General features: G+C 42.8%; 1 protein-coding gene and 1 long non-coding RNA gene across 2 annotated transcripts; one reads left to right on the top strand and one right to left on the bottom strand.

The window, feature by feature from the left end:
* Window positions 1-1,063: 1,063 nt before the first annotated feature.
* LOC146974733 (uncharacterized) lies at window positions 1,064-4,514 on the bottom strand. Its single transcript, XR_015037626.1, has 3 exons — window positions 4,269-4,514; window positions 3,349-3,465; window positions 1,064-1,711 (listed from the first exon to the last, which is right to left on the bottom strand). It is a non-coding gene; the product is annotated as an uncharacterized LOC146974733 (long non-coding RNA).
* A 4,414-nt stretch (window positions 4,515-8,928) lies between these two features.
* gpr119 (G protein-coupled receptor 119) lies at window positions 8,929-11,839 on the top strand. The gene is made up of 2 exons (XM_085796856.1): window positions 8,929-9,866; window positions 11,141-11,839. The coding sequence occupies exons 1-2, from the start codon at window positions 9,323-9,325 to the stop codon at window positions 11,830-11,832; spliced, it is 1,236 nt and encodes a 411-aa protein (XP_085652982.1). The 5' UTR covers window positions 8,929-9,322; the 3' UTR covers window positions 11,833-11,839.
* The last annotated feature ends 729 nt before the right edge of the window (window positions 11,840-12,568 follow it).

Raw genomic sequence — 12,568 nt, 5'->3', positions numbered from 1 at the left:
ATTAAATAACTAAAAGTCAACAGACACACCTGCTGTAGCTATATTCAGTTTAAAGTAATCAATCATAGTCCAGTGTTTTACACTCCATTCACCTATAGCCACTGGATTTTTGCCTATAATGGATTTAAGCAAATGCCTTGACAAAAACTAACTTAATTTGAGCCTCCACTATGGAGTAGTTAACACATTCCTTCAGTTCATACAAAAGTGAGAAAAAGTTTATCACCACAATAAATACAACATCTTTTCAGGCACATGATATTAAAACTCCTTCACTTCACTCAAGCATTTTCAACTTTAATTTGAGAATTTGCACAACAGAACGTGTGCTATTTTAAACTGTACAGAGAGTTCAGATGCATTACTTTTGTCGTTACTAGAATCTGAATCTGTTTTTACTCATTCACTTCCCATTTCTCAGTTTTGCAACAACAGCTTTGTAACCTACAGGTGACCCCTGACTTGTTGTGACCAAACCTCTATGGACCAAACATGTTTCCTGCACTATCCATGTTTTTCAGTATTTATGCAGCAGATGAGAGACTGGCAGTTTATATCATCATATAGGCCTACATAACCTATGTTTTTTAAGTTGAGAAATGTCATTGTAGGCTCAGTCTGTCCTCTTTTAAAGAAATAGTCACTATGAAACCTTTTTTTTTTTTTTTTTTTAACTTTTTGTGGATTATTTCATTTTTTATTTTTAAAATGTATTACGTGCTGTGAAATACATTTTGCTAATGGAATTTTAAATGTTATATTCCATCTCTTACATTTACATCCTACTTGCAAGGTGGCAAAACCTACGTAAATAAAGCCAACAACAGCATCTACATGCGACTATACTGTAAGTAAAGTATGTAAAATTAGGGTTTGTTTTACCTACAGCTGTTACACATATTTGGAAAGCAAAGGCTATGTGGTTTTTCTGTACTAAAGAGTAGGCCCTCACAGGTTGGAGCTGGATTCAATTGGTATTCAGTGATCTTCGTAGAGTTCACTTGAGCATTTACCTGGACCGTTTTTTCCACATTTTTGGACCTGTGAAGACCTCTGCTGTTTGTTTTTAAGATTCACTCTGAACAATATTCACACTCAGCTCCACATGATGAATAACTCTGGTCATTGTTAATAAAGGTATAGGAATATTTGCTCTGTAATAACAGATTCCAGAAGTCCAGGAATTTCAACCAGCATCCTCCTGGTCACAGGGCTACCTATTCAATTTTCATTTCTCAGCAGTAAACAGCACAGAAAACTTTAAACGCATTTAAAAGACCACCTCACCTGCATCTCACACAGCAAATATCCACAAGTTTAACATTTATCAGTAGAAAAATAGACATTTTAGATCTTCACATGCTCTTCAACTAAAATACATCACAGAAATGCAGGAATGAGCAGATCAGAGCAGATGACCCGCTTGACACAATACTGAGTTGATGGAAAGTCTTCAGTCCAAGAGTGGGGCGATGCCATTCCTCTTCCTCTGTTTCGTCTTCTTTCTTCTTCTTCTTCTTCTTCTTTCTTTTTTTTAAATTGGCAATGCACTACTGGAGGGGATGCTTGACAATAGCCATGGCAGCCAGAGCTGCCACAGCAACAGGACAGGGTCACGGTTAGGTTATTGTTTCAAAGGAAAGATTACAGAGTGGTGCGCAGCAGTCGGATGACACGCTGATAAAGCTGCTGGACGACTGAGACCAGATTCCTAAGGCAGAGAAAAGCAGGTGAGAGTAAGGGATAAGGACATTGTCAGTTCAAATAATCTGATTGATTAAGAGGGTGGAACTTATTTTGATAAGGAACACAGACTCAAGGTTGATCACTTGAAGCACAGGCATTAGTTCCAGGCACAAAGGTAAAGGCTTAAGTTAAGACACACTCTTATTGCAACTTTGAGCCTATGGCAGGGTACCATATTGCATCTCTTAAAAATACTGAGTGACCTGTCTCTTCACCTGTCCTGTGGACTCATTTAAATATCTAGTACATATTTTCATAACTCGTAACAAAAGAATGAGATCCTCTGCATCCAAGCTTTTTAATGTAAATCCCAAGATCAGTTTTCTTGGGCTGGAGTTGAGTCAAGAGATTCTCCATCTGACAGGAGTCTCACCTTCCCGGCTCTTCCTGACCCTGTCCAGTAGCATCCACCACCTTCTGATCCAACTTACTACCAGGAGGTGATCAGGTTGCACCAAGTCAGATAGTGATCTCAGACTTGGGATGTTCTGGTCCCTTATACCCTTATTAAAGGTAGGGTTGGGGATCCCGGAAAAACAGTTCTAGCAGACCACATTTTGAAAATACACAGTCAAAAGTCCAAACCCCTTTCCTCAGACTTCTCTCTTCAGCGTTGGTTTCACATCAAGGTGAAGCCGCAAAGGTATAGCGCTTTGCGGCGCAACCTAACATAATCCCAATGTGAGGGACGCATGCAGCTCTCTGCGTTACTGTTGTATGTCACTGCGCAGAATCACTGACTGTGCACCAGCTTTTTGTCATGGCTCAGCATAATAAACCACCCAGCATCCAGCTTACAGCTATTGCCACCTTGATTGACACATCACGATCCAGTTGACTTTAACGTCGCATTCCCAATGATTGGATGGTGTTTTTACAGGATTATCCCTCCCACAGGTGACTGACTTTTTTCATTTTTGTGAAAAAGCATTTAATTAATTGGTTGCAATCGGAGTGTGAAGAGGATTTCAAACCACTTTGTAAACCATCCTAAACTCAGACATGGTGTTTTGTTATGACAAGCAGAGAAGTCCAACAACAGAGAACCAGATCAGACGTATTCCTCCCAGTCCGCCTGCACCAGACTCCTCCATTGTGAGTGTTGAAGTTCCCCAAAGACGAATAAGAGTCCACACGTGGGTGATTTTCCACACCCCCACCTAGACACCCATAGAGGGCACCATGGCTCAAACTGTGCTTGTGCACAAACAACACTTTACTGGTGACCCTCTCATTCTCAAAGGAAAACTCCTAACAGAGTGGCACTCAGTCAGGGGTTCATGTCTATCCCCACACCCAACAATGAAGGGCCTCAGACTCAGGGCAACCTAGGAACTTGATAGAGTCTGGTAGATGTTTGACTGTGTCCACCTGTGCATTATAGATGAAACTCTGGCCGTGAGATGCTGCCCCATCAGGCTGTATGATTAACTCTTTTTCTGGACTCCCCACTGGGATAGATTTGTTTTGGGAGACACTGGCTGTTGCCTCCATCAACTCACACACACTCAGGCACACACATGATCCTACAATGTCATGATTCTTTAAAACATCAGCTAATGCAACAAAAAGTTTATGTATCATAGACACACAAAGACTCACCGAGCTCCGATAGAGAAGCAGTTGTTGCGGTTTGGGTGGAGGCAGAACAGCGAGGCCACACAGTAAACACAGCACAACAACATGGACAGCAGCCGCCTCTTTAAAGACATCTTCAGTCTGATAGGAACATAAATGTGATCAGCCTTGCAATCATTGCTTTCACATTGTCAGTAGGAAATGTTAACTGCATACAGCAAAGTAGAGTCTTAAGAAGTGAGAGCTGGACTATCATTGTCCCAGAAGAGTTTAAAAAAACAAACAAACAAAAAAACAATTAAAAAAAAAAAAAGGTTGCTGTAAATCTGTCTCCAGTACAAGCTGGATATGATATTTATGTATTTAAATTACCCTTTAAATAACCAGAAAGTCTCCTGACTTACATTATTCATACCCTTGCCAGAGTAGCAGTACAATTAACACATAAAATAATAATTTACAACTGTTATACAAAAGTTATGGGCCTGAGAGGTTTAAAGTTGTTACGTAACTGGGCCAGCGATTCATGAGACGTTTGAGTACCTGATATTGCAGCAGTGTCTCCAAATGAAATTTGTCCTAAATGACTTGTGGTGTGGTGTAAAAATGATAATACGCCAAATTACTCATTTATACAAATTTCTTCATTTCTCTCATTTTACCATTTTTTCTTGTCCTCCATGTGACCAGAAGAGAACTAGTGGTTAAAAAAAGTATAAAGTAGCAGGGTTCGATAGAAAAGTAAAGAAATATGTTACTATAATACATTTGTGATTTGAGACCACTCTAAGAAATCAGATACAACTCAAACTCTGCTGCAGGTCGCACTGATGTGGGACAACAATATGAACTATAGCAGCTAAATCCTGCTCCTATTGAACACCAGACATCATCAGCCCCCTGACGTACAAAACACTCATCATCATCATCATCTTCATCATCACCTTCACAATCCTGCACGTAGAACTTTTTTCCTTCCAAAACTGGAGATCTCCTCACTTTGGCTTAAAAGCTCCTTCAGGCTGAGGTGGAGTCACGGGGATCCGTCACGGTGGGTGGAGGATGGCGCTGGCAGAGGTGTAAACAGGATTCCCAGCTCCCTGGGCGCTGCTGGGCACTGGGCACAATAACTGCTGACACACACTTTGTTTTGAAAGGTCCTGAAAGGTCTAGCAGGGGTGAATAACATTCCTACATTGTGTGTCTGTTGGAGCTATTTTGGTTTGCCAGTCAGGGGATGGGTGTGTGTGTGTGTGTGTGTGTGTGTGTGTGTGGGGGGGGGGGGGGTAATAAAAAGAGGATCTTTCCTCTCAGGTTACTGTGGACTCACACTGAACCCACTGAAACTGTGCTCTGCTGCTCTGTGCTGGCTGGGACTGCCGTGTTGAAGTTGGACGATGTGTTATGAGAGGGTGTGAAAGCACTTAACAGTCAGATTTGACAAACAGAGTTAGATTTTCTATCAAAGTCCAGTTAAACATCAGTGTGTTTTTCATTAGACTCCACAGTAAACAGTGCTTTAAGCTAAATGTGTGAAATGCGGTCACAATGACAATGTTAACATATGTTGATTTTTAGCAAGTAGCGTTGGTTCACCATGATTTGTGTGTTCGCATGCTAACATTTGCTAATTAGCCTTGAAAATGCCTGATGACGGCGCCATAGATTTAAAGTCAGAAGATCAACAAAGTCACAAATCACTGAGCTGCTTCATAGCAGACATTATGACATGTGACGTAGCAATAGCTCAGGCCCCTCAGCGCTGCCAGTTAGACATGCCAGTGAGTCAGCGTGCACAATATCAGGATCAGGACCCCGTGACGACGTCACTAGTGTCACGTCCCCCTGTGTTGTGCTCTGATTACAGCAGCAGGGTCAGATGCGCAGGTGTCAGGCTGCGAGCTACAAATCATTTCCAATCACCTCTGCTTTAAATACCGAGCTGCAGGGGATAGGCCAGGCTCATCACCTAGTCACAGTCCAGCTTTTTGGATGCCTCTCTGTGGTTGCAGTGCTCCCAACTGTCCTGCACCTCCATCCTGATCACCTCAGCTGGCCCCAGTTCTCTGGACTCTATACTGCTCCCATCACTCCCTCAGGCTCATCCCAGCCTCACCTTCCTCTCTGGTTCCTTAGAAACTCAAATTTCCCCCCTGATCACATACATTATTGCAAGCATGTCCGAACTATTCCACAAAGGGCTGTAGGTTTTCTTTCCAACCAAGTAGCAGCACACCAGACTTGACTCATTTATTCAAATGATTTCAGTCTTCAGACAGTTGATAGGTCAAACTGTATGCTCTTGGTTGGAACAAAAACCTGCAGCCACACTGGCCCTTTGTGGAATAGTTTGGACATGCCTGCTCTATTGGGTACTCTGCTCAACTATGGGCCTGTCCCAATATGCACACTCAATCACCGCATCCGAGCGGTATTTGGCCAAGTATAAATCCCACAATGCACCACGGTGAAGTCCGCCGTCACCGGGAGCCACAAGCCACATTTAGGAAATGCGATTGAATTAATCTCAATAAAATGAAATTAACTTTCTATCTCATAATTATGAGTTTTTAATGTCATATTTTATATTCATCATGCTCTGTTCATGTTTTTATTTTATTGTATTTATTTATTTTTTCGTTTTTCTTGTTTGTTTTATTTACAGAGTTGGGCTTACACATTTATGATTTTAATCTTGCGCATAGAGACACTTTAGGATGAGACTGTGATCCAGCAGCACTGTTTATTAAAACTGTTGCTGTTTGCTGGCACAGGCTGCACTTGTCAAGTATGTCCCGATTGCTTTTTAAATATCTCCCCACGCTCTTGGCCACTTAATCCATGCTTGCACACTATATGCAAATATACGTTCCACCGGCAAAACGTCACCAAAGTGTGTGCGTAACCAAGCGCTCTCAGCCAAGTGTGGAGAAATGGGACAGCGCCTATGTAAGGTTGCAGGAGCCATTCTAAGCTGAGGGTCGTTACACTCTGGAAAGGTTAACAGTCCATCACAGGACTGACATGTTCACACAAACAACCTTAAGCAATATGGAGTCACTAATCAACAACATGCATGTCTTTCGACTGTGGGAGGAAGCTGGTGAACCTGGAGATAACCCATGCTAACTCCACCCAGAAAGGCCCCAGACCTGGGGGTCGACAGCGCTTGTCACTCTGCCTCCCTTGCTCTGAGGGCAAAAGATCTCGTGCAAAGCACTTGAGTTGTAACACTAGTCTGCAGGTCAGAGATTTAGTGGCGGTCGGTGGTTTGATCACAGGCTCCTCCAGTCCACGTGTAGCGTGTAAAATTCCACCTGATGTATCATCGGTGTGTCACAGGGGAAGTTGCATGTGTGAACTAGTGCTCTAAAATGCTTTGTGTAGCTGTTGGGACCGCATAAATGCAGTCCAGTTACTTATGTCACTATTTTTGCTAGAGCACAGAGATACATCCTTTTATTTCTGCCAGTCACAGCATCTTCTAACCTGTTTGATACTAACTGATGTCTACCACGTGTACCAAAGAACACCTAGAACAATGCTTTTTTCTCTTATGCAAGCTTATAAAGACAAATGTAACAAATGTCTAGTATTTGGCAAATACTAATAACAAATCTGCAAAGTTGTATGTAGGTAAATGTCATTGAAATTAAATGAATGATTTAAAAAGAATTAATTGAGGTAGCCTACTGTTTTTTTCCATATTAACTCCACCCTGTCACTGTGGAATAACTGCAATTTGTGGTTGTATTTTTAAGATGATGTATTTTCAGTACAGTTTGTATTATTTTTACTTTCTGAGAGTCTAATCCTTGAGTTGTGTCCAGCTCTAACATAGCCGGATATATTTTGGATTTATGGAAGTGAAAGTGAAATCTTGTTTCCTTTAGACAAAGCTGAAATGTCAGTGGCAGACACAGAACCAATGATTAACCGTTTTAATTTTAGGTCTCAGATCTTTGGGTTATGTGTTTTTCTTTTAATATCCTCTCTCAGGACGTACTGTAGCTGCTGCTCACCAGCCTGAGAAGCTGCTGTGACGCCAGATGATGTTTTGAGTCTGGGCAGATCGAGGGAGAGGGAGAGAGAGAGAGAGAGAGATCATCATTAGTCAGATCTATTTGTGTGTGAATCCTGGTGGAAAATGGTCCCATTATGCCAGATGTCTCTCCCGGGGGCCTGAGTGGGACGGCAGCCAAGCAGGGTTAGAGTTTAACTAAACCCATTCAGCTTTACACAGATCACTAACACGCCTGTAGCTGCATGTGCTTCATGTTACTGAATGAACCTGAGCAAACTTGAGGCTGCACAAGCACATACATGGAGGTCATGGACATTTTCATTTCTGCATGTCTCTCTGCTCATCTCCACCAGAACATGTTCCATGTTCATTACTGCTGCAGGACACTAAAGCTACAACCTGCAGAGCTCAGTATGCTGCATCGCACACTGTCATAGCATATTTTATTATCACACTTACGCTCCATATATCTCTGTGTCTCTGCATATTTCCCTGTCTTGTGTAAAGTACCAGACCTGAAAGAATCAATATAATGCATCTTGAAAAATAAATCTACCAATATACAATGTATTTAACAACCAGCATTGAGTTAAATCAATGAAAGCTGTTAATGCATATTTCAATGCAACCATTTTTGTTCATTTTATAACAGGATTTAATTTGACGTGACAGTAAAATAAAGACAAAACAAGTTTGTGTCTCAGAAAATTTGGTTCAGACTCATAATAGCAAACTCTGCGTCAAAGACTTTGCAACACATTTGTAACCAAAAGTAGTGTAACAAACTGTTTTTTGGACTCATGTACAACAACCAGTTTGTTTGAATTCCACATTTTTATTTTCATTCATTAACACTTTTTTTTTTCTTTTACCATGATATCTAAATTTTATCAGCAGAATTAGCTTTCAAGTTCTTTAATCTCTAAAATCTTTTTAGTTGTGGCTGTGGTGGAAAAGCTGCAACATCAACTTGATTGTTGGTGAGAATCACATTTGCGTTTCTAACACCAAATTAGCTTGTTAATAAACTTCTAGTATTATGCGAGAAAATAAAGTCCCAAATGTAGTTAAGTACTAAATAAAGTTTTATAGAGCAGCTATCATTGATCAAAACAAAAAGCAAAAATAACAGGTATTTACTTAATAATAATGTCCAAATTACTCTGAACCAGCCTATATGGCTTAGCCTGGCCATTCATTCATTCATTCATTCATTCATTCATTCATTCATTCATTCATTCATTCATTCATTCATTTATATCCCAATTGGCTGTTTTTTCTCTATTACATTAGTACAGTTAAAATCCTGAATTAAAATAATAAAATGATTATTGGTGATAAATAAACATGACTACAAAAATAAAGACCATCCTGCCTGGGAAGGAGCCAGTAGTGACAAGGGTCAGTCTCAGTCCCAGCAATGGAAAAGTAGTGGAAGGTACTTTGTGTGTATGTGTGTGTGTGTGTGTGTGTGTGTGAGGGGAGGGGACAAACAGCACTGATAACACTGTGAGTGCTCCTCTCCTCTCCAGTTGTGATGGGGAGTTAAAGGAGTTAAAGGACAGTGATGAGACCGACTGGACACTTTGGGAACACATTTCTTAAAAGTTTGACATAAGACAGTTTTGGATCCATCGCAGGACAGGATTAAGATAAGGAGACAACTTTGGCTGAGACAATTCTTCATCGACACAGTGTGACTCTTCTGCTTTTTCTGATTCAGTGCAGCCACACGTTATGCTACAGGAACAAATCATTGGGTATTTCAGCAAATATTGTTCTTTCTTAAAGTTTGTTTTTGAACTTCTGTGCAAGTTTATGTTCCAGATGTAATTAAGCGCAACTGTAACATTTTGTGCTATGATGGTTGATGACTCTAAAGGATAAAACTCTCTGAAGACTCAAGCAGCATCAGCCCATCTCAACTGTTCATCTCAGTTCCACCTTAAAATCTTCAATTCTCCTGACATCATCATGTTGTATTTGACTGGACCAGCAGGCACTGAGCCCCCCATCAGCATCACACCCGACTGCATGGACTCCAACGAGCTCGCCAGCCAGAGATGGGTGATGGGTGTGATCCTGAGCCTCGCCGCCTGCCTCATCATCTCCACCAACCTGGTGGTGGCGCTGGCTCTGCTGAAGCTGCTTCTCAAGAAGAGCAGCCAGAGCTGGTGCTTCGTCCTCAACTTGGCTCTCGCCGACGCCATGGTGGGCGTGGCCATCACTGGCCTGGCCACGGAAGACTTCGACCACAATGTCCCTTGGAGCCAGATCACCGCTGACCCTGCCACAAATGCCACGCCCCCCGCTCAGGGGAAGATCCGCTGTCTGATGCGGATGGCCTTTGTGACCTCGCCCTGCACGGCCTCCATCATGTCCATGTTCCTGATCTCTCTGGACAGATACGCCGCCATCAAGATGCCCCTCAGGTACTCGCTGCTGTCCGGGAAAGGGACAGCAGTGGGGTCCTTGCTGACCCTGTGGCTCAGCGCCATCACTGTGGGATTCTTACCGGGTGAGACTTTAAAATACACAGCGCATTAAACATATGTTGAAGTAAATTAAAGGGATAGTTCACCCAAAATTCAAATTTCACTCATTATCTACTCACCCTCATGTCGACTAAGAGCTGTGAGTCCTCCGTTCCTTCTCTGAGTTACGGGGGGGGGGGGGGGTCCATGCAGCAGTATTTGTCCATATAATGGTTGTGAATGGATACCAACTTTCTTCGTCCAAAAAGACACACCAAAAAACATCCAAATACCTCCATACTGCTCATCTGTAATGTCCCTCTTGTATTGAAGCCCCGACATGAGAAATTATTCCGAAAAAAATTAAATAAGTCTATATTTTAAGCTTGTTTGTAGCGGAAGCTCCCAGTGTCTCGGTTCACTGCTCTTCCTGTGTCAGTGCAAATCTCGCGTGATTTGCACTGACCGGCGGAACAATTTCTGGATGTTTTTGGATGTTTTTTGGTGTGTCATTTTGGACGAAGAAAGTTGGTATCCATTGACAACCATTATATGGACAAATCCTGCTGCATGGATCCCCCCATAACTCAGAGAAGGAACGGAGGACTCTGAAAATTCTCACAGCTCTTAGTCGACATGAGGGTGAGTAGATAATGAGTGAAATTTGAATTTTGGGTGAACTATCCCTTTAAGCTGCATCTGAACAAATAATGATGTAGATAAGACCAGTGTGTTTGCAAACCATGTTGGCTCTTATTATGAGCAGCTGGCTAGACCACTTCCTGTTGTTTCCGTAGGTCAAAGGTCAAAGGTATCTTTATTATCATCCCTGCAGGGAAATTTGATTGTAGCCTATATTATAAACATAAAACACTGATAGACAACCAACAAACATTTATAAATGTAAAAGCCCACAGGAGATCATCCAGCATCCAGTGCATGTGTGCAATGAGCAACAAGAAATGAAAATGTGTTTCCAAGGCGCTAAATTTGGAGCTGGAGTTGGGATGTGTTTAGCGATAAGGCAGTTGTAAAGGGTTGGGTCTGTCTTAAGTCTAAAAAAGTACAAACTTCTTATCGGGAGAACTCAGATAGCAAAAATAAGTCTGGCCTATATTTGGGTCTCACAGCCTCATGGCCCAAATCTGCACAAGAAGCTACTTCCTTATCTGGACCGATTGCAGCGCAAACACAGAAAACAACATTGTGAGTTGCCAGGTGGTTGCCAGGTTTATTTGAGGACAGTTCTCTTGATCATCTGTGTGCACGTATAGCTGTAGCATCGTATGTGAAATAACCCATGTCCTCTGCTACTCAGTCATGGTGCGGCCGCTGCAGTCGGAGGGTTACGACGGCTTTTGCGCCTTCTTTTCTGTCATGGACGAGGTGGGCATCATCGTCCTGTTCAGTGTGTGCTTCTTCCCTTTGCTCTCCGTGTTCGTCTACATCTACCTGGACATCCTGAAGATCGCCTGCAGCCACCAGAAGAAGATCTGTCAGGTGCGACAAGCGGGCTCCAGGACGACCGACCAGCAGGGCCATCAGAACTACCAGCCTCAGCACCAGCAGCAGCAGCTGAGGAGCGGTTACTGGGGTCACGTCAAGGCCCTGAGGACAGTGGCGGTGCTGGTGGGCTGCTTCATGCTGCTCTGGTGTCCCTTCTTCGTGGTGTGCATTGTGCACGTTCTGTGTAAAGACTGTGAACTCACGGGCGTGCTGGAGAATTATCTGTGGCTGCTGGGACTGTCCAACTCGCTGATCAACCCCCTGGTGTACGCCTTCTGGCAGAAGGAGGTGCGGCTGCAGCTGGCGGCCATGTTTTGCCGCTTTACAGGCAGGTCGCTGGCCGCTGGACCACCAGGAACCACAGACAGATACCACGCTCAGGTGCCTGTGCAGACTCAAGCCCGTGGTTCTGTCGGAGAAGCCATTAACCCGTCACTTCTGCCACAAAACACCTGCAACAGTGAGACTCACACTGGGGCAGCATCAGCTACGGTTGGCTTATGAAAGGAACCAGAAGAGGAGGTCTTTTAACTGCAATTTTCTGTTAAAGGGACAACGAGGAGTTTCTATTTGGTTATAAAAAAGTCTCATGTTAATGTGGATGAATCTACGCTACCCACACTTGTTAATGGGCCCATTTTCGATAAATATCGTTTTGTCTCTATCGTTATTTTGTTATTATTAGTGGTGGTGGAAATGCTGGGCGAGCCGACCAGCCTTTCCTTACTTTCGGTTTCGTGGCGAGTCATGAGAATAACGCTGCCGAATCGCCGTTTATGGTGGGAACTACGACGGTATGTGATCGTCTTCGAACCTCTGACTATAATTCTTGATGAATGAAAACATGAGTCTGTCTTGCGCCGGTCAAAGCATTTCACGGTGCGCGCGGAGGCTCATAAATGTAGTGTGAAAACGCTTCGCTTTCCCAAAACTCCTCGTTGTCCCTTTAAGTAGTATGTTTAATATTGAATTTGAAATGGTTCACTGCTGATAATTCATACAAACAGTTCTGTAGCAGCTCACTCCTTGGCCTCAGCCTGATTCAACCCACCGTCTTTAGGCCTCAGACCAACAATAAAGTTTTAAGGTCAAAACGTTTGTTCTTTTACTTTCTTCAGGCTAACACTGTAGTACTGTAGAACTCATCATCATGTGTCAGCACTGGTGAAAAATCTGGTTTAAATGAACAGATAACAAATCATGTGGCATTCAAGGAACATCCAGGTTTAGAAGAGATCAT

Source organism: Trachurus japonicus, chromosome 14, assembly GCF_045865225.1.
Source record: "Trachurus japonicus isolate A0001 chromosome 14, Traja_1.0".
NCBI lineage: Eukaryota > Metazoa > Chordata > Actinopteri > Carangiformes > Carangidae > Trachurus > Trachurus japonicus.
This window is presented reverse-complemented; position numbering and strand designations above follow the sequence as displayed.

Bases quoted from the DNA above. Each gene is read 5' to 3' on its own strand.
- gpr119 (XM_085796856.1), top strand. From the start codon at position 9,323: ATGTTGTATTTGACTGGACCAGCAGGCACTGAGCCCCCCATCAGCATC. The intron at 9,867-11,140 runs GTGAGACTTTAA...TCTGCTACTCAG, and splicing joins CACTGTGGGATTCTTACCGG to TCATGGTGCGGCCGCTGCAG.